The sequence below is a fragment of the Leptosomus discolor genome, chromosome Z (assembly GCF_034619465.1).
Source record: "Leptosomus discolor isolate bLepDis1 chromosome Z, bLepDis1.hap2, whole genome shotgun sequence".
Lineage (NCBI taxonomy): Eukaryota > Metazoa > Chordata > Aves > Leptosomiformes > Leptosomidae > Leptosomus > Leptosomus discolor.
In genome coordinates this window covers 62,233,966-62,255,995 of record NC_141419.1, presented here as the reverse complement: position 1 = coordinate 62,255,995, position 22,030 = coordinate 62,233,966, and the positions used below count along the sequence as shown (strand labels likewise).

Sequence of the window (22,030 nt, the reverse complement as noted above, 5' to 3'; positions counted from 1 at the left end):
TTTGTACAGCGCAGATTTATCTAATATTTCCATGTAAAGTTTTAGTATCCATAGTATGATGTGGCAGGGAGCTCCAAAGTTTCACAGGTAGTGTTCAGACACCCAGTACTATATCTAATACTAGTTCCCCAATACACTCCTCAGAGACTAGAGTAACAACTAGTTTCATGCTGAATATTGTTTTCAAGATTGCACACATACTGTTTACACAGGCAGAAGACCTATTGCCACTGGAATTACTAAGAAATTATCGTCATGGTTCTGAATTAGAATACTGCTTATAACAACAGCAAGAGTTAATAATAAGTTTATACATTCCCACCCTTTAGTCAAAGTGGCCACTTCACATGGGATTTTAGAGACAAAACACAAACAGGAAAAACAGATTTGCAGTATTCCTGGAAGTTATGCAATGATTAAATAGACAGTATCAAGGTTGAGAGGATCCCATAGCCAATACCTTCAACTTGAATTATTTTGTTTATAAATGTCCTTTTGGTATTTGCCAAATAGAAGGTGAAGTCTTTCTTTGAGAGGCTGCCATTTCAGGAATGGAAAGTTCACTAGGTTCAGACTTCCAGATTAAGTGAAGTAGCTTCCATTTATTTCCATTCACATGGATACCCAGAAGACTGAAACTGACAGATTTTCTGCCCTTTTAAGGTTAGGAATCTTTTCTTTTTTTTTTTTTTTCTACCTCTTATTCCATCACAGTAGTGATACCACCCGCAGGAGCAACTTAGCAAATACAATTATGCTTTACCCATACTCACAATTATGATGAGAGGCTGATGCGTACAAACAACTGCCTTGATGGCTTTGAAGTTGTTTGTGAAGTTTGTTGCAATGCCCAGAGAGTGTTAGAAAGTATGGTACCCTGTCCAGCGTTTGATTTTCTAACTATATACTGTAATGTATTGGTTTGAAAAGTAGGTGGGATAAGGTTCTTGGACTTCCTAGAATGGGTATGTTCCTGAGCCTGTCTTTGAAAGTCTTGGTGTCTCTGTCATCTCTTTTCCATTGTCTTCCCTCTGATTTTCACATCTGCATGCTTCTGTTTTCTGCCTTCCCTACCTGAATATTTTTCCTTTCTTCATTTTTAAACTTTCTTTGTTTTACTTTCTACTATGCCTTCTGTCTCCTGGTAATAATTACCTAGGGCATCTGTTTCCCAGGTAATATTTTCGATCAAACCACTGAATCGCATATTCTATTTTCTCTTCGTAATTACTTGTGTAAGCCATTCCTAGAATCTTTTAATTAATTTCTTTGACACTGAGCCTTCTACTGATTTGCAGATTTGTTAAAAATCCTCACCACCATCACTACCACCCCAGCAAAAAACCTGAGAGAAGATCTAAGAATTAGAAAAGATGCAGGCCAAAGACATCAGTCCACCAGACGGTGGCTATGGATGGGTTGTGGTAGTGTCAGCCTTCATGGTGATGGGCCTCACTGTTGCCGTCCTCAAGACTTTTGGTCTGTTCTTTGTTGAAATCCAGCAGCACTTTGATGAACTTGCAAGCACCACTTCCTGGATCACATCAGTAACTATTGCCATCTTTCATTTAGGAGGTAGGTAGAAGTGCTCCTTTAGCACTTTATTTTAATGTCTTAAACACTCAAGAATTTTTGAAGAGCTTCCTTAAAAAAACCCCAGAAAATCAAAACATGTAAGGAAAATACTTTGTTCTTCCGTCTACAGAAAACTAGCATTTGCTCGCTCTTATAAAAATTAATCCATGCCTCAGATATGGAACGGGTGAATGTATATACACAGGAATCTGATTGCCTTAACGAACTTCATGTACCTAGATTCATGATTCAATTTTCCGACAGGCTTTGAATCAAACTCCTTGGAGATAATCCAAAGAACTGAAGAGCTTGTTGGATCAAGCTCTTAAACCAGTTTGTGCATGTTCATTGATCTCACAGCGACTGTGACTTTTTAACAGTACTTTAAGACAGGGACTGTGACCCTGTGTAGCAGATAAGCTATCTGCTACCAAAATAGTGACTCTCAGTCCTGCTTTCCCCCACTTCTCCTTTTTGTCTTCACCAAGATTCCCCCTTCCTTCCATGCATTGCCAGTTCTGGCTCTTCTTTTTCCCCCTTAGAATGATTCCAAGTCATTGATCTAACAGAAAACTCTCTGAGTTAAAAAGAAAAAAACTCAATTCACTCATAGAGGCCGTAAGGAAGACAAGATCATGCAAGCAGAGAGTAAGGGAAGAGAGAGAGAACTATCCCAGTCAAAAGCAATGAGTGATGGGATCAGGCCAAATACCACATCTCACCAAATGAAGGAGGGAATAATATCAGACATACTGCATTTGACTCTTACTTGTTTAGAGTGTCCTTTGTGCCCTTGTAAACTGCATGATCCTTCAACATTATGCTCAGGATTCCAGGCATGAACTGTACAGAATTTGTGACATCCACTGTACATATTCTCATATAGATAAAGAGTTGTCATAGGTAAGTACCCTTACATAATAAATGCTATCATAATTTTGTTTGTGAAGACACTTCATTGCATAGACACTGTAAAATCATATGCATCCCACTCAATCCATGCCTATCCATATTATTGCTTGTAATTTCAGCACTTCTGAAGATCACGAGCAACTGATATTTCTTTGAAAAATATATTCAGAAGAATAAAATAGTAATTCAAAGTCAAAGTAAAAAAGAAAAAGCAAGTCGTGTTGAAAAGATTTTATCACTTCCATAAACTACTATCCTTCATGATTGATTTGCAATATTAGAGCTTTTTAAATTCTGACAGAAATAATTAATTTAAAAATTAATGAAAGTTCTGCTTTTCCACCTACTTCATGGATTACAGACATGAGTAAATGGGAATCTATCGATTTGGTTTACAAATTAGACTTATCACTGACCTGTTGTGATCTTATTTTGTCATTCAGGCATACAAACTTAATGAGAAAAAAAAGCCAACACAGGCGGACAAAAGAACTCACAGGCCTGTTTTACTTTGGGTTTGGGTTTTTTTTTCCATATAAATTTACATTATATAGGAATATGTCAAGGATAGAGGATATTAAACAATAGTATCAAGTATAAACCAGCAAAACTGTATCTGCCTAGCCTGGTATGAGGGTAGCCTACTTCAAAGAAGGCAGCTACGATTTTCAGCAGAAATTATTTTTCATCCTTTGAAATCATATTAAAATTATCCCCTTTCAGTAAATACAGCTTGATGGCCAAGTGTTCCAAAACCCTTCTGCACAGCAGTTCAGTGATGTCTCGAGTCACTATGAAATTTTCCTTATCTTCTCCTGCCTGCTTCATTTATAGGAATCAGAAGACTTTCTGCTGAAGATCATCTGAGCCTCCCGTTCTTTGAGCACCTTTCCTGGCCTGGCTTAGTCTTTCTTAATATGTTCCTCTGGGAAACCTTCAGTGTCATTTGGCTCAGTATGAAGGATGATCAGTGAATTATTAATTTTTCCCATTTGGATCCTTTCAACAGCAGCTCTGCGTCTTGCATGGAAGGAGAGCACGTGCTTCTACTTTTGTGATTTGCACCTGCAACAGCTGTTCAATTTACCACAGCAAGGATTCTCCTCATCACACACATAGGCCTTCTCTTGGTACTGACGTACATCTCTTATCACCTTTCTCTTTGCACCATAATTATTATCCCTTTCCATTGTTTGTACATTTTCTGTGTATTGCCCTTTACCTTTTCAGACTCTGGAGCCTAGCAGTCTTCATTTCCAGTTCTGTGGCTAGCTTCTTTCTTCTTCCTGCTACCACATGTTCATTTTCTGCCTATTTCTTCTTCTCATTCTCTATTAAAAAATTTGCTTTTTGGTAGTATTTCTGCTCGAACTGCATATCCTTTCTTGTCTTTAAGCACTTTTCTCTTCTTTTGTTCATCATACACGCATATTCTCCACCTGTATATGTTTTATCCTGTCTCGTCCTTTCCACTACGTCTTACAGACCATGACTGAATTCCACCATCCTTTTTACATGCTGATCAAATAATTGTATTTTTGCTGTAAGTGCTGATGAGACATTTGGGGTTTGTGTAACTTCTGCCAGCTACCTGCTGTCAAACAATGTATATCCTGCAGATTTTGCAGCCATGAATATCCCACTGTCAGGTTTATTTCACTTGTCCCAGCTACTAAATTCTCTTTGTTCTTACTTAACACAGGTGAACATACAACAACCTGCCCCTACAAACTACTATAAAACCTCCCTTGCTGACTGCCCTCTTCATTGCCTCCCCACTTACTTCAGTGTATAAGCATGGTCCTCGTTAACCGAATTTAATTTTACCCCCGCACTCCAATTTCCAGAATATTAGTAAGTTGTAGGGAGCCGACTTTCTGTCCGCACTATGAAACCCCGCCGAGAACTGGTGGTGTCGGGCGTTACTGGGGATCCCTCTAGTGGCCAGGGTTCTTTGAAAAAAATCCTGTACTTGGGATTTGAAACTATCCCCACGGAAGAGTGCCTTTCTGTCATAGGTGTGGCCTTGATCTTAACTCTGTAATGCTGATGGAAAAACAGCCAGGCAGTATAACTGATCCTTCATTGAGCAAAAACACCCCTAACATTTCATGCGCTTCCAGACAGTGACTACAGACCAGCGCTTTGGTTTTTGGAATTGCTGCTCCACATCAGATCTGTACCTAGCACAACTTTGCCCTCTTGTGTTGAAGAGATCCTGCAGTCTGCTGAGAGAAACTGTACCACTGAAATAAAAATTTAAGAAATGAACTGCAAATTTCCTGGCAAAATATTACCTCAAAATAAACCTCGATTTTTGATCCTTTATAGAACATTTGCAATTCCATGAACAGATAGTTTTGCAAAGCTCTAGAAGATAAAGATTAGTTTTCTCCAGAAAGTTTTCATGCTAGGCATGTCAATAATATAACTTTTATAGATTAACCCAGGGATTGTCTGGCAGGTGGTTCATTTTCTGCTAAAACACTACATGAATTTCTGTCATGTCGCTAGTTGTATCCTTACATGAAACTCAGTAGAACTGTTCCACAAGGAAGACACTGAAATGTTCCTTCACTTTAAAAAAGTCCACATATTTTGAATATATTTTAAAATCTGTGCCCCAGGGATAGTCGTTTCCCTACCAGCAAGGATCCAATTTTAAAATCTTAATTGACACCCCCCCACCCCCCCACCCCCCCAAGCCAGCAGAATTCAGGCTGTTTGAAACAAGCATTGTAAGGGTATTTCTCCTGCAAATGCTTTATTTGACTGTTCAGTAAAGTAGATCAGGTTGATGTTCCTAACATATTTATCTTGATCCTATTTTGCTTGTGATCCAGCCCCTGTTGCCAGTTCACTATGTGTACGATACACCCATCGGGCAGTTGTGATCACTGGAGGACTCCTGGCTTTTTCAGGAATGGCGCTGGGATTTCTTGGGCTCAACATGGTCTGGATGTATGCAACAACTGGCTTCCTACAGGGTATGACTTTATGGATTTCTTTCACCAGCAACTCAGAGCTCTTATTTGAGGGTGCTAATGGTAGGCTGTGTTGATTTTATGAACAACTAGAACCAGCAACTCTCTTTAAAGGTCATTTCTCTCATGTCCCACTCTGGAAGTGAGAATTTGTTCTAGAAACCTGCAGTGGCAAAGAAGGTGAATAATTAAAATGCTAGTAATTTTCACCTGCAAATTATATGCAACCAGAAAATGAAAAGTGTTTTATTTTTTAGTCAGAGCCAAGAGCTTTGTGAAGGTTTAAAGAACCTGAAGGGTACTGAAGTAAAGGACATAGAGATCCCAAATTTTGTACTTTCTGTCAAATAATCTTATGTTTTGAACACAGGCCCAGGCTTTCAGTTGGTTCCAATCCTTTCCTTTACTCCAGGTAAAAACAGGCCAGAGAGTTGTCTCCAACAGCTTGCAGATTTTCCTGGAACAGGAAGTGAAGTTGGCAGGGAATAAAATAAACCATTCCCAGTTCCATGCTGGATGCCTGAGAAAATGTCTGGAATTTGAGCCCTTTGGCAGTCCTAGGCTGCCAAATAGTTTCTAGGGAGCCATTAAAATCACTGTAAGTTAGAGCAGGTTTGAAGCCTGCTCAAAGCAGTTGGGCAAGAAAATGAAGAGCAAATAGAGGTTATACCAGCTTCCTTCACATCCTCTCTCAGTTTCTATCCTGAACACAGCTCAGCTTAACCTGGTGATCTGATCTAACACCAGTCTTAATTAGGACAGCATGGACAGTCTGAGAGCTGTCTAGTTGCAACCACATGGCCCTGTGATTTCTCACCCAGTGGCACCCCTGTCAAACCAACTTTTTTTTTTTTTTTTTTTCCCCCACAGTGAGAATATAACAGTATATACTTCATACTCCTGCTTTTTTGCTTGAACATACAACTTATTTTTACAGAACATACACCACAAATATACTCTTACACTTAGTACAGCTGAGTTCATACTTCTGATAGGAAAAAAAATGTTCTTTTTCCAGTTTTTAACTTTTGCAAATGTAGGAGCACTGACTGCTTTAATTTCTGCCTTCAGAAAATACTTCAATAGTGTCTAATGGGTGCTATATGTATTGGTGTTTTTCAGGACTTGGGATTTCCTTTTCATGGACACCAGCCATTAGCATTGTTAGTCATTATTTCTCCAAGAGAAGAGCTTTGGCCAACGCTATTGCCAGTGCTGGAGAATGTGCCTTTGCATTCACATTTGGTCCGTTTTTCCAGTGGCTGATTAGTCAATATGGATGGAAAGGTGCCCTCTTGATCATAGGTGGCATCCAGCTCAATATTTGTGTCTGTGGAGTACTGATGCGACCCCTAGCTACTGGCTGCCTCCTTCAGGCAAGACATTCTGAAACTGAGACATCAGCTGGCAACAGTGCATCTAGGATAGACAAAGAAGATAAGTCTCCAGTCATACACAAAACCTTCAACTGGATGCTTGTGAGGCAACCGGAGTTTGTACTTTATGCCATTTTTGGCATATTAGCTGCTATGAGTTTTTTTATTCCTCCATTATTTTTAGTTCCTCTTAGCTACAGTCTGGGAATAGATGAATCGTGGACTGCCTCCCTCCTATCCATTTTGGCTATGGTGGACTTTGCAGGCAGACTGTTATGTGGCTGGTATGCCAATCTCCACGTTACCAAAACTGTTCATTTGCTGACAATGACAATTACACTGATCAGTACTTCCCTGATGCTGTTGCCACTGGCTAACAATTACCTGTCTTTGGCAATATTCACTGGCTTCTATGGATTCTTCTTTGGTACAACAGTTGCTGTTCACATTACAGTGCTAGCAGATGTTGTAGGCATGCCGGATTTTGACAGTGCTCTAGGGCTTTTCATGCTCATTCGAAGCACTGGAGGTTTTGTGGGGCCCCCTCTTGCTGGTAAGTTAAGATGGTACTCTGCCAAATACAGTTTATAATAAGAAAGGGGAAGGGTAACCCAAACTGATCTGGACCCAAATTTCCCCCTTTTTTAGCTCAGCAGTATCTGGACCAAGAAGTATATAAAAACAAAGAGTCAGTTTAATTCCTCTCCAAAATATCTTGCAATCTCTCTTCTCTCTGGTTTTAGAGGTACCTGTTCAACATGAAAGCAGGGGAGAATAGCAGGGTTCATGTGGTGAACCTGCTTCCCGAATCCCACAGAACCCCACTTGATGGACTCTCACTGTCTTGCTGTGAAAGTGTACCTTCGGGACAAGCAGCAGATCCATGCTTTCAGAGAAGAAGCTGAAATATGAGACTAGTGAAGTTGCATAAATACTGGTATTGTTGGGAGAGTTTCTACAGATGGTCGAATTGAACAGCTTGAAACATTAGGCTATGTGAACCTCAAGAAAATATTCACAGAGGTGCCTGCTGTTTTCAGACAGCATTCGTGCTAAATAATATAATAAATGGGGGAGGCGGCACACAAAAACAGTGGAAAGAGAGAGCAGACAATGAGACAGCACATGGATTTATGGGCTGGCAATGAGACAAAGTCATCTTGGAAAAATGCAAGACAAACAAGCTGCAAGCTGTAGGGACTTTACAAAGTGATATGGTAGAAAAATGACCAGTGTGAGTTGTAAAATGTGGATCTGAGTCCTCATCCAAAGACCGCTGCTCATGCACTACAATGACTTTTGTGGTAAAGGCATCACTAATAGGTTGCAAATAAATCAGACTGAATGCTGTAAAGTTTTAATTCACTTTTGAAAATACAGAAACCAGGAAGATTTATAGATAATTTGAGACAGAACAGTATCAAAAGTATGTTGGGAAGATCTGAATGAAATACAAAGACAACAAGATGTTTATATAGTGGCTGGTCACTAGTACTGATTACCTGGGGACCAGCGTGACACTGTTGTGTACATACAGTAAGCTAAAAAGAAGGTATGGAAGAGGAGGGAACCCTAAGTGCTTCTTGAGCATTCCTCTCCTACTTTAAGACTAAAATCTGAAACATTTGGATTCAAAGTTCCTTTGCCTAACAGGGCTGATGTTAAATTGGAATGAGGGCTATGGGGTACACAACATGTGGACAAATGCTCCAGTGGGAGACCAAGCAAGCAGCCTTCATCACACCACAAATGAACGTGCCATTGTGCCCACAGAGCAGCTGATACTACCACATATACTGCTGCAGTATTACCACTATACTACTGTTTTTTCAGTATGGTACACAATTTCATAGGTTTTTTGGTTGGCTTAAAGCTACCTAAAAAACAAGGTCTTTTTGTTAACATCTGTGACTGTAAAATGATGAAAAGGAAAGCCCGTAACACTGCAGGCAACCTCTCCAACTATGTATCCAGCAGAGCCCTTTCCTTTCCTTCTTTAAACTCATGCTGTACAGTTATGGTCCAAATTACAGCAACTGATGACAACTACACCACAGAACATGGGGCTACTCAGATACAAAGCTACATGATTTGGTTTTTTTTCTGCCATTACCTTCTTTGTCTGCCATATTTTAAGTTGGAAAGTGTTTCAGACTGTATAGAATTTTGGTTTGCTGCCAATTCATATATGCAAAGTAAATGAGATACGAGTTGTGTTTCAAATTTTAAAATGCTGTAATGGGGTGATGTTGCATGCACTCATGATGTAGAAAGCTGCAAGACAGGATGTAGCCAGTGTAATCCCTTTGTGAGAAGATGTGTTCACAGTGCTGACCTAATTCACATCAACCTGTTTTCTATCAATCAATCACATTGCTGTCATTTGTTTCTTTCCAGGTCTGATTGTGGACATGGCTGGAGATTACAGAGCAGGTTTCTACATGGCAGGAGCCACTCTTGTCTTATCAGCTGGATTTTTAGTTACTTTAGATCAACTCCAGCAGAGAAAAGAAAGAGGAAGCCAGACTAATACTAAACCAGAAAAGTCAACATTACCCTACCCTTCCCTTAATCTCCTGAAACTTCAAAACAGAAGGTATCGAGAACATGACGTAGTGGTGTGACTACGTCAGCCGTCTTACAGCATTTCAGGACATATGAAAATGTTTTATTTTCTCCAAACTCAGTGTCAATAGGATTTATAAAATGATGGAAGTTTTGGATAGGAATGTTTGAAATTGAAGAAAGTTACATGAATAATAGAATTCAGTAGAGAGAAATGCAGTCTTAAATATCAGAAGTAAAAAGCAAAATACACATGCATAAAATGGTGAAGGATGGATGAATAACAGAGGAAGACCTGAGGCTACAGTGGACTTCAAATCCAGTAAGAATCCCAAACCCCAAAAGAAACCCTCTATTAAAAATAGTAAATGTCTTTCTGTGCTATGGTAAGAGAGGAGATAATGATGCTTGGAAGGCTTTAACTCGAAGAGGTATGTAAGTTGCACAGAGTTAAGTAGAACAAGAACAAGAGAGGTTAAGAAAACACAGCCTAAAGAAAAAGTGTAAGAAACAAAGTTTGTCTGGTTTAGAAGACAAAAGGTTGTACAGAGCATGACAGCAGCCTTCAAACCCATTGTAGGTTGAGCCAAAGAAGACACAATTAATTCTTTTCCTTGCTAAGGTAATTAGTGATTGGTATAATTTGCAGCGAGGCAGAGTTATGTAATGGGGAGAAAACGTCATTGTAGCCTGTTAAGCATAGAAACAGACTATAGGAAGACTATGAAAACATGGAGATATCAGAGAATAGATAACTTGGATCTAAATATATTCAGTTGTGCTTCAGAGCCGTGGGATGAACTAGATGAGTTCCTGAGGTCCTCTTTAGTCCTACATTTCAACTATTCTGAGGCTCTTTGAGCAAATATTTGATTTACGAGAATAAAAAGAGTGTATCCTGATCACTTTCTTTTGGTCATTTTATTTTATCAGGGGGAAAAGAGAACAAAATAAGAGAGGAAGGGCTGGAATACATTTAAAAAGAAACAGCAAAAGGAAAAACCATAACACTTACAAGCTTTCAAACTATTACAAATGTCACAGCTGCCCTAGCTGTGAACTTCAGAAATTTTTACCATTGATACACTACCTGTGAAGCCAAGCTTAACATAAATCACTGATCTAAAATAATTATTTCTTGTCTCATAAGAATAACAATTATTTCAAAAATGTAATTTAACTTACAGGAAATTAGCTGAACCACTAATAAATTTACTGTCTGTGAGGGCTTGATTGCAGAAGACAATTGGAAGGACCACAATTGGGTGGGCAAAGTCTTGTAGCAAGGCCCTGAAATTTCTGACAAAAAAAATTTCAATCATGTAAACTGAAAAACTTACATTTTCCTAAAAAGTATTATGCTCAGTTTTCTGCAGTGTTGCAATATTTAATATACCTTTTCATTTTTATAAAATGAAAGGAAGAGGAATTGTTGGGGGGGGGGGGGGAAGGGGCAGAATGGAGAGGTTTAATAGATGCAGTTTCCACCTCTGACTTTCTGTTAAAATTCTGTATTTTATTTACAAGCCCCGTCACTGATTTCTGTATTTTGGTATGTCCTGACATCTGACATGGGCAATAAAGAAGGCTAGTGGCATCCTGGGCTATATGAACAGGGGCACAGACAGTAGATCAAGGGAGGTGATTGTTCCTCTCTGTTCCGCAGTTGTGCATCCATTTTGGGGCATCAAGCACAGGCAAGAAGTTGATAAACACAACTGAGTTCAGCAGAGGACCACTGAGAGGCCGTGGGACCAGGGCTGGTTCAGCTGGGAGAAGGGATGGCTTTGGGGGCACCCAGCAGCATCCCTGGCACCACAGGAGGGGATGGAGGAGACTCAGCCAGACTTCTCACAGAGGTGCGTGGCAGGAGGACAAGAGGCAGCCGCACAGGCTGAAACACGAGAGGCTCAGGCTGGAGATAAGGTGAAGACTTTTCCCCACGAGGACAACCCAGCGGTGGGGCTGGGGCCCAGGGAGGTTGGGCCTTCTCCAGCCTGGGGGGTTTCGTGCCCCGACTGGGTGAAGCCCTGAGCAGCCCGATCTGAGCCCATGGCTGAGCCTGCTCTGGGCAGGGGCAATGCCTGGAGACCTCCCCAGATCACACTGCCAGCCTGAACAGGACCCTGTGAAGGGAGAAATGAAAAGTCGTTCTTTTTTTTTTTTTTTTTTTTTTTTCCCCACAAATCCACTGAATAGTATTAGTCACCTAGACACTCTGTCAGCTGATGACTATGTATCTGTTTAATAGCCCCCAAAAAGTACCAAGTGTTTGTATCAATTTTGGGACTGCTTTTACTTTAGCCATAGCAGCAATATTCCAAGTTAAGTTTCATGAACTTAACTTACTGCAGGGAATACTTGCAAAGGGCTGTTTTGTTCCAAGCTGCTAATGCTGTAGTCAGTGTTGCCTGTATTCACTTTCTCCACACAAAGAGTTTCTGAGATGGCCTCAGAGACCTAAATCAGCAACTGCCCTGCAAGGATTCTCTCACCGCAAACCAGTTAGCCACTCACTGGTGGAAACAGGACTCCGAGGCTTTAGAAAGCCCCACCATTCTTTTGAATTCAGGTGTGTCCTCCTGAAATTACATGCAAGGAAAGTCATAACTCTGCCTTAGCTTGATAGTGCATGACTGCATCCAAGATTTTCACCCATGGTTAGTCATCCTGCATCTCATGGAGAAAGTCCCATAAATCTGAAACAATCCCCTGGGCTCAGAACCTCCAGTCAACCATGGACAAAGTAGCAGCAAAGAAAAACACTGCCAGAAAGCTATCCAATCTTTTTTCTTTGGAAAAACAAGCTGCAGGAACACAGGCACCACTGCATTTGTGGCATCCTCTTCGCATAGCTGCTACAGGATTAAGACTATCATTCCCTCTTTACATTGTTAGTGATGGAGCAGAGGGAGATGGGTCTGACACTAAGGACTACAGTTTCATTTGGAAATTACTTGAGAAGTAACTTACTTTCATGAACCAGGCTTTCAAGATGATAATGTTAATGGCACCTGTGCAGGGTAGTCCACAGGACAACATGTTGCTTCCTAGAGGTGTTGGCTGTTGAGGCAGCAGCAATTTGAGGAATAGCTTCTTTTCAAAAAGCTACAAATCAGGCCTATAGTGGAACTGTTCAGCCCTGGAAGCCATATGATACCTACTTCAAAGTAAAACCCCAAATCATGGACAGATGAGGATCCTCAGCACCAACTGAAAGGGGTATAATCTCCTTATTCACACTTACGTTATGGTGTTACTGTTAGTGTAGATTTAGCACTGAAATACTGGAGAGTTTCCACTGAAACTCCCATAAAACTCAAAACTAAAGTCTTTACTAAATCAGGTGTCAAGGTACTTATGTTTCTTTGCTCTGTCTGCTGTAGGAAGCCTCAAATGACAGAGAAAAATAAAGATTATCAATTAAGAGAAATAAACAAATTAACAAAAATCCCAGGATCTTGTCCTAGAAAGATGAAATCATCCTGTCAACAGAATAAAAGCAACTGCTATTCTTTTTAAAAGGTCAACCATGTTATTTTCAGTTACACTAGAAGCATTCATTTCATACCTATCATCAAGATTCACCAGTGCCCCATAGGTTTGCCACAGGTTGCTGGCTATCACAAAAGACCTGCTTTGCTATGGGGTTTCTCCTAAGTACTCCTCCTCTTCCTACCTCTTCTCCCCCTGAAATGTTATTATCTTTGAAAACGTAACACCTGTGGAAACCAGACATCAACTCCAGTGACTTTACACTGACAGAGTTAGTGGCACCACCTCAGAGAAATATGACTTTGTTAAAATCTGAGATCAGAACCAGGGCATGGTGTTTCACCTTATCCCTCCAACTCCTCAATAGCAGCATTGTGCATTTACATACTAGATGGTACCACAGATCCATGACAAAGTTGTTCTTTTTTCCCCTTCCTTGTTGTACTATTAACAAGAGATTCATTCAGAACACAAAATATTCAATCAGTTGACATTTTGCCCCCCACACTGCTTGAGGCAAAGAGCGGGCAGAGACTGGTTTTGGCATCACATGGATTTTCTCTGTGTCTCAGTTTTGATTCTGACTAGAACAAACAGTACCCTTCAGTTATCATTGTCTCCCAGAAATGAAGCTTTTCTTCAGGAAAACACATGATTTGATAATGAGCTCTACGACATTTTCAGAGTACTGCACATGGGCTGGCATGTTGCTTGGGAACATGACAGACAGTGATATCATACACTTACTGTTTTACACATGGGTATCTGCAGAAATTTCCCCTGCATTCCTTTCACCTTTGAAACTCCATTGAGTTCATCTGGGATAATTTAAATGAAACACTGAACCATTTGGCCAAATGAGCAAGTTTATGCTCCTCACTAATGTTCATTCTTCTTCCTCCCTTTATTTTTCCCTCTGCAAAAAATGCGTTGTTTCAAACTTTAATAGGTCTAGCAAAACCAATTAGATCCTTCTGGTGTTAATCATAGAATGGTTGAGATTGGCAGGGACCTATGAAGGTCATCTAGCTCCAGCAGGGCCACCTAGAGCTGGTTGCCCAGGACTGTGTCCAGATATCTTTTGAGTATCTCCAAGGATGGAGACTCCACAGCTGCTTTGGACAATCTGTGCCTGAGCTCAGTCGCTATCACTGCAAAAAAGTGTTTGCTGATGTTTAGCTGGAGCCTCCTGTTTCAGTGTGCGCCCATTGCCTCTGGTCCTGTCACTGGGCACCACCACGGAAAAATATCCAAAGAAAGATCAGATTTTTACCATAATTGGGAAAACACAAAAGCAGAAAAGTAGCGTGGCTCTTCCCAGCCCTGCATTAGCTAAGAATATTGATATTCAGACTTTTAATCTGATTCCCTAAGGAAATGGATGTTGATCTCTTACACTATTCTTTCCTATTCACTTTGGAGACTATTAGCCATTTTCAACTGCATTTAGAGCCAGGTTCACAGCTTCAAAGACATGTGAAAACTTTAAAGTGTTAAGTCCTTCAAATTTAATTAAAAAAAAAAAATCTGTGGCAGGATAGAGAGGCCCAAATTAATGATTCAATGGGACAAATGACAAGCAGAACATGGTTCTTACATTTTTTTTTTTTTTTTGTGGTAACTACACTGTGGGCCCACCACAGTACTCAGACCTCTGAATTAATCACAGACTGCTGTTTCTTGCTTGGCATTGTAAGTGGAATTACTGCAGCGTGAGCACAGGCAATTCACACAAATCCATAGAAACTGGGCTTCGTTAGTTTGCACCCCGTGGGACAGACTCTCTTTTTGTTGCAGCATTTGCTTACTAGTACAGAATTGAACTGTGCTTGCCCTAATTTAAGACGCTTCTAACACGGTGTAACAGCGTCCATCTATGAGTTGTGCTCCAACTACACTAGTTCCCACAGTTTACAATGGTGCAAAAACTGTGCGCAAACAAAGCTATACTTAAACACATGTGAAAACACCAACCCTCTGCCACAAAATAATCATCCCTAAATCAAAACATGTTTGAATTTAGAAGGAGTCTGTCCACTCTAGGGGTTTGTACTGATTAGGAGGGTAAAATGGTGTTGAGCCGTTTCTCAGAGGGTATGTAACGAATGAAGAAATAACAGATTTTTGAGCTGTTTTTTAGGAGGGAAGGATGCAGACTGTAAGGAGAAAATGAAAAGTTGTCTCCTTACCCCTTTCATGCTAATTAATGCATTCAGAAGCTGTACTGACAGGAATTTAAACTCGTGATAGTCATAAGAGAACAGATCAAAGAAGAAAAAAAACAGATCAAGTCAAGGAAAAGCAAGCTGTACATGCCTTTCAGTTAACAGACGGAACACAGATCTGAAGAAGGTAAGATTTGTATTATTTTATTCTACCAGACATTTTCTGTGTGCTGCTTCAAAATTATGTTTGAGAAGAGGCTTGACTGTCTGTAAGTGAACTCTGAAAATGTTTTGTTTCCTTGGCTAGAATTCTCTTCAGTAAAGTCATCAGGTTTTATACTTTACCTGTGTAATGTAGATAGATTAGCTGGATACTGTCAAGTAGGATCTGTTGTCGTTGTTTAAACATCAGAAACACGATTACTTGTGGTTTTCTTCTTCACTATATTTGATCAATTAGATTTTCAACTGTTCAGACTGCTTTTACCTGGATGATTATTCCCTTAAGACTGGAAATTAAGATTATAATATAAATTCCCTGCACACCTAAGTATAGACTTCAGCAGACATAAATTAGTACAACCATCTGAAAATCAACAGATCTCGGAGAGTTTATGCTGATTGAAAACCTGGCCCTTGAGCATTTACTGGGAATAACACAAAAAAAGAAACAACTACTTGTAAGGACAATACTAGTTTTTCTTCTTCTGAATAGTTTTTCTTGTAAAGGTAAATTGCCTTTCTTTCTATATTCCTGAGAGATTTTACTTCAGAAGTCTGCTATCACTTAGTATCTAAAGAGACCATGCCAAATTCCTCTCTGTCGCACTCAGGTGCAAATACCTTGATGACAGTGGAGCTATGCAAATGTAGACTGTAGTTACAGTTTTGAGTTTTGCCTTAAACTGGGACAGTTGCATACGTACATGGATCTACTTGATTCTGAAGGTATCAGATTGTCTTGCCTCCCTAAAATGCTCTCATTAAAACAAAAAAGGTTGATTGTATTATGCCTTAAAGATAACAAATTAGTTATTGCACTGAAGCTCTGTATTTCTATCCTGTAGGTTTGAGCAGGACCAAGCTCACAAAATGCCTGGAAGAAACCACCATCCAGATGGCAACTTTTTCAGAGGGAAAGGACACAGCTATCTTGCGGCAGAAGAGTAAGCATAAACCAAAACCTATGTTAGCATGTAAGCTGGTGAAAAAGACTTACATTGAAAGAAATGTACAAAACAGTATCAGAAAAAGTCACCACTATATATAGGTGGTATATATGTTTTCGCTATCCTGTAGCTGTCTCTAATGTTTGTCATTGCAGAACCATAAAGAGCCCTCAACAGTTAAGAAAAATCAGAATTACAGAATCCAAGAATCTAGAGCTTGATCATATGATCACAAGTCATGAACCTTTATAATAAAATGACAGGTTTATTTAGAATCTTCTGAGGCTGTTGCAAGATGATCTTTACGCTAAGGTTTATCTCCAGATCCACGTACCTCTCTTCAGAACCTCAAGGGGACACTGTCTCACCTTAAAGAATAATATAAGTGAAAACCTCAGAGAAATGGTAAAATACAAAAAAAAAAGCAGATGGAGACATCAATGCCATACAAATGTGACTCTCAGTAAATTGCTTCTGGGTGAGACTCCACTAATTAGTTCTGGGCAGAACTAATTCAAGCTAATACTAAGTTAGTTTTGGCTTACAATAAAATACGTTGGGTCTTGGATTACTCCAGACACTATCCCACTGGTTATGTGTTATTACTTTAGACAAGTTTTTCCAGTGTGCTTGGGATATCTGCATGTGGCATGTGCTTCTGGTAGTGGTCTACTGCCCTCGAACTTGGTGACTTGTCCCACACACACATACTGCAAGAAATTTGTTTCTCGATGTTCTTCCCTGGGCAGAGAGAATAAACAAGGTGAAGACTCTCATAGTCATTCCAGAACAGTTCAGTTCTCCAAAAGAAAAGGCTGGCTAGTCATGTCTGAGCACTTGAAACTAAGCACAATTACCTCTAATTGCCACAAATTCCAGTGGCTGCAAAGGTAAGCAGTTTTTCTAGATAGGCAAGGGAAAAGTGACTCTCTCCTCCCAGTACCAGAAGGAGCCTTCAAGATGTAAGCACAGATTCCTAATAGCACAGCTGCAACTTTAACTAAATTGCAAGAAATTGCACGCACACTTTTCATACCAGCCTCTGAGTAGTTAGATGGCAAACACACAGTTAAAATCATCAGCTGCAGAAATGACTTAAGTTCTGTGGGGGATACAGGCCTGCAGAGAACATGAAAAGCAGAAAGCAGTCTCAAAATGTACAAAAGGCAACAGTTGCTTGGAGAAGTAGTCTCGAGTTTTAACAGTGCTGTGGACAGTAACAAACCCAGTAGAGCCATCTCGTAACTTTGAAGATCAGCTGCAACATGGCTGCACCAGGAAGCTAGTGAGTGCTATGAGCTCAATTCTTGGCTTAAACAGATCTCCAGCCAACACAAAGTCTTGAAGGTGCAGGAGCAACTCGCAAGATTCAGGTGAAAAAGAAAATCCCTTTTGGCTTCAGGTGGTTCATGCTTCAAACAGCACACAGGCAGTTCAGACAATAAGCCTATTCTGCCGCACGTATCTGCTTGCATCTTGTTTCAGGCTTCTTAGGTCACATGGAAACACTCCTTCATGAGCCTCTGAGCCAGTGAAAATTATAGCAAATAGATATAAAAAGTGTCTGAACTCCTCATTCCCAATGGAAAAGCCTGCTGGTAATTACTGCAGGGCAACTGGATATATTAAAGTATGTTATAAGATATATTAAAGTACGTTAGAATGGGTTTATCCTGATTCATGTGACCATTTTTTTTCCTGTCCTCTTTTCCATTTAAGCGTTTTGCAGACCTTTCTGTTCCTGAGCAGGCAGAAAACATAAAAATGGTGAGGGAATTCTGTACATCTTAACAGGGAGGATTTTAGCCTAGGAGGAAGGGTTTTTTTGACTAGGAAACTTGAAATTACTTTTTCAGCTTCTTTCTGAGATAGTGGAACTGTGTTACTTCTCCCAAGTCCCCAGTAAGCAGTGGGAAGGATGTCTTACAGCACAGTTTGCAAAGCCTATGTTCCCTAAAATGACCCAGTGACACCAATACTGTGCCTAGTATGTCACGGAACAAGAATTAAAGAATTACAGAGCTCTTTATGAATACTTCAAAGTTTCTTGAGTTTTGAGATTGTGTAGTGGTTTATGTATCAAAAAAATCCTTCTGTCACCAGCAGTTGTTGCAGTATGATGCAATTAGGATACATTTCTCAATACTTGCTGCCTAGAGAAATTTAGCAAACAAACACGAGCTGTGCCTCTGCAGGTGTGGCATTTAATTTGTTGCAAATTCTCTTGCATTTTGCAGTGCTGTTTGCTGGATTTATAGACGGGGGTTTTTTAGAAGCAGTAGTCACCGGTAGATTACTTTCTTTGAAGCAATATATTCCTAATTTTTAAAATGCTTAAGAACTTGGCAGACAATTTAGCTAACTGCCAGATCTACAAAGACTGGCTAAAGTTATTGATACTTTGTCTGTTTTCTGAGGGAAATTCTGCTCCATGTCTTCTTCTGGTAAACGGATAGTGACATAAACTTTTGCTCTAATAATTTCTGCTCCCAGAAGAATGCATCTAGTTCTGGTGTTAATTATTTTTGTTTTGCTTCCCCAACAGAGCTCTGGGTATTGGACTCTTCATTTTGGTGCTGGCAATTTTACTTATCTTTGGCTGCTGGTATTACAAAAGACGTAGTGGCTATAAAAGTCTGCGGGTAAGCGTGGCAGCTCACTTTCTGGCATGCTATTATTTTGACAACATATTATTCACATTGCATTAATGCAGAGAACATCGAATCTGTAATAGGACATAATTATCTCAGGCAATATCTACACTGACATATACACAGGTAAAACCACACAATATGAAACACGCCTTGCCCTGAAGAACTTGCAAGTCGGGCAAAGGGGTCAGAGGAAGCAGAAGCACTGGCAAATGGAGCCAGTTGCCCAACATTGCAGAACACATAGGTGAAAAACTAATCTCTAGGTCTCTAGGAAGCATTATATTTAATATTTACACAAAATCAAGATATGTTCTGTGTATTTTCACTTAAACAAAAATAATGTATTCATTACTCATAAGACTTACCCCTAAACAAGGACAGATATGATTACAGTAAATCTAGGAAGCAGAGGAGAAAAATAACTGTTACAAGTAACAAAGTAAGTGCTATGTTCGTGTATGGGTGATGCACGATTTATTTCTATAAAAGTTGACTTCCAGTTTTAAGATTTACAAAAAAGCAGGGCAGGTTTCAGGTTTGCTTTCTAAACACTACTTCTAAAAATTCTACTTTATGTCTTCTTAAAAAGTATATTAAAAAAGGTACAATCCCTCTCATAACATCTGTTGTTAGAAGTCTCACAGCTTTATCTTTGAAGTTCTGCTCTCCTGTGAAAGGAAGGCCACTTTTAATCCTTTAAACGTAAACTTTTAATCCTTTAAATCCTTGCAAACTTTATCCAAATATATATGTTTTACAGTAAATATATTTTAGTTATCCTAGTATTTTGAAAAAGATGTGACCATTTGGAATTAAAAAACGTACCTCTCATCTGAGCCAGCAAATCCGTTTCCTCACTGTTTCTGATACCTTTGCCCTGTTACCTTTCCTGTGATCTACGCAATACACATATCAACTGGCAGAATACATAAAACCTGAACTTCCATAGTGAAATGTTGTAAAATGAAGATAATGCACAAAAAAACCTTCAAAAAGCAAACAAGAATTCTTTCGTGCCTGCTTTGTACATCATGGGAGAAAGCACAACTTCTTTTTTAATTCCTTCTCATTGCAGATTCCTGCTTTCTGGTTTTGAATATCAAAATTTTTTTAGGCTTTTTGGCTAGAGGAGAGGTGGTACAGAACGTATACAAAAGAAATGGTGGAAAATAGAAAAGAAAAAGGTTGGAGATTTAAGAAAGAAATGGGTGGGATAAAAAGCAAGAAGCATTCAGACATGTGAGAAGGTGTGTCAGTTCCTGCAGCAGACCCAGACCTAAAAAATGTGATCCTCATTTTTCTGGCATTATAACCGGATAATACAGGAGAGAGAGTATGTCTCAGCAGAGATAGCAAAAAGTGGTAGGCAGACTACCCCTCTTACTTGCTGGCATTACGTCTGGCTCTAATCCCAGATTCTAATGCATCCTGTAAATGTGCTGTCAAATATTCAATGACGCATAATTTGCTCCAACTTCACATTCTCTTCTTTCTTTCTTCCTCCCCATGTTTCTTTATGATCTGCCACAGAGCAAAAGCTCTAGTGTGGGCACAGTACGAACTGTGGTAGGTGAGGGAACAACACCGGACTGCAAAACGGCTCTGCAGGAGTACAAAAACTTTAATTGTGTGGTAAGTCACAACTCAAGGTTTCATTTACTTACAACATAGTAAGACATGGTGAGACAATCTTGGTAAACAGTCACTTGTTGATTATTTCTTTCTTGGAGTGTGCTCTCTAGATTAGGTCTTCACTTCCTCTACAGTAAATTACAAAGTAGTATTTTGAAGAATTTTTGTTGTGAAAAGAGTTTTTTAAATCTACTATTAAGAATTCTTCTTTTAAAAAATTATCTTGTTTCACCTACCTTTATTCTTAAGTTGTGTGATCATTATGCAGCCTATTTGAATGATGTTAACACCTGAATGCTGAAATACACTGAATAAACAAATGTCCCCCTAATAGATGTTCTGCCATTCTGACAAAAAACAAATGGACTGTGTCTGGTATACTATACCCTGACAAGGATTGTCAGGGAATGTTATAAAACTTCAAGCTCCTCTAATCATTATGGAAAGATGAACATTCAAATGTATAATTTTAAAAAAGTTAAAATAATCGATAAATCTGTATGTGAAATCAATTTAGAACCAATTTTAAATAAGCTGCCCAAATTGCTAACATTGGAAATAAGACAATGTATCTGCATCAAGACTCTTAAAGAAAAATTTCAATATTAACTTGAATTCTCACTATAGGGGAAAAAAAAAACCCTCCTTTTTTTTTTTTTTTTTTAAAATTCCTGTCCTTATAACACCAAAACTTCTCTCTTTGGATGAATGATACAAACAAAACAAATTTAATCTGATGCAAACCCAAAAAACATATTAGCAAAAACCAATCTTAAAAAGAATAAAGACTGACTGAATGAGCTCAGCTATCTTAAGCTGTAGTACCATATCTGATACGAAGGTAAATAGCTTGTTGCATCTTGAATGTTATTTTCTTGTACCTAAATTGTTTTTTCAATCTTTCACACACATTTTCCTTACCATAGGTACCTGATGCTCCACCAGCTTATGACAAAATTGCTGCAGATCAGTCACCACCTCCTTACTCACCATGACAACGCAAAATCTTAAACATATCGATTCAATTTCTTCATGCTTCCTATTAATTTCCTGTACATGCTTAACTTTCTTAAAGCTAAAATAGTAAAGAAAAATCACATGCTTTCATTAGCAGTTGCTGAAAATTATTCCTGCTTAGTTTGCAGAACTGGTCCTTGAAATGCCTCAATAAATCTGAATGTGTAAACAATCTTTTGTTGCACGTTTTTAATTTCCTGTAGTCAGATTAATACACTATACTCAAGTCCGGGCATCTTGCACGCTTCACAGATCTATCAAGAGTAAGTATATACCATTGAGTATCAAAAAGAGTAAAAAGTGTTGGCATCTTTGTTTTCATCTTCCTCACTTACTCTCCCCTTCTTTAAAAAAGGATCTGTCATAAAATGGACAAAACCATTTGACTACATGTCCTGTTACAAAGACTAACCATTTTCCCTACGAGCAGTTCTAAAATTAACCTGCAAAAAGTGACTGTATTTTACAACAGGCTTTTACATCACT

The 22,030-nt window shown here is 39.2% G+C and overlaps 2 protein-coding genes across 2 annotated transcripts; both read left to right on the top strand.

Annotated features, from left to right (window-relative positions):
• Positions 1 to 1,373: 1,373 nt before the first annotated feature.
• LOC104347696 (monocarboxylate transporter 13) lies at positions 1,374 to 9,471 on the top strand. The gene is made up of 4 exons (XM_009952804.1): positions 1,374 to 1,575; positions 5,331 to 5,474; positions 6,594 to 7,400; positions 9,245 to 9,471. Exons 1-4 carry the CDS (start codon positions 1,374 to 1,376, stop codon positions 9,469 to 9,471), a joined length of 1,380 nt encoding a protein of 459 aa, XP_009951106.1.
• A 6,693-nt stretch (positions 9,472 to 16,164) lies between these two features.
• MLANA (melan-A) lies at positions 16,165 to 21,522 on the top strand. Its single transcript, XM_009952805.1, has 4 exons — positions 16,165 to 16,238; positions 18,787 to 18,883; positions 20,426 to 20,527; positions 21,454 to 21,522. The coding sequence occupies exons 1-4, from the start codon at positions 16,165 to 16,167 to the stop codon at positions 21,520 to 21,522; spliced, it is 342 nt and encodes a 113-aa protein (XP_009951107.1).
• The last annotated feature ends 508 nt before the right edge of the window (positions 21,523 to 22,030 follow it).

What these genes read in the sequence shown, in the direction of transcription:
- LOC104347696 (XM_009952804.1), top strand. Translation starts at nt 1,374, where the DNA reads ATGCAGGCCAAAGACATCAGTCCACCAGACGGTGGCTATGGATGGGTT. An exon ending in TGCCATCTTTCATTTAGGAG is followed by an intron (nt 1,576 to 5,330) that starts GTAGGTAGAAGT and finishes CTTGTGATCCAG; the next exon opens with CCCCTGTTGCCAGTTCACTA. An exon ending in AACAACTGGCTTCCTACAGG is followed by an intron (nt 5,475 to 6,593) that starts GTATGACTTTAT and finishes GGTGTTTTTCAG; the next exon opens with GACTTGGGATTTCCTTTTCA.
- MLANA (XM_009952805.1), top strand. Translation starts at nt 16,165, where the DNA reads ATGCCTGGAAGAAACCACCATCCAGATGGCAACTTTTTCAGAGGGAAA. An exon ending in AGCTATCTTGCGGCAGAAGA is followed by an intron (nt 16,239 to 18,786) that starts GTAAGCATAAAC and finishes CTTCCCCAACAG; the next exon opens with AGCTCTGGGTATTGGACTCT. An exon ending in GTGGCTATAAAAGTCTGCGG is followed by an intron (nt 18,884 to 20,425) that starts GTAAGCGTGGCA and finishes GATCTGCCACAG; the next exon opens with AGCAAAAGCTCTAGTGTGGG.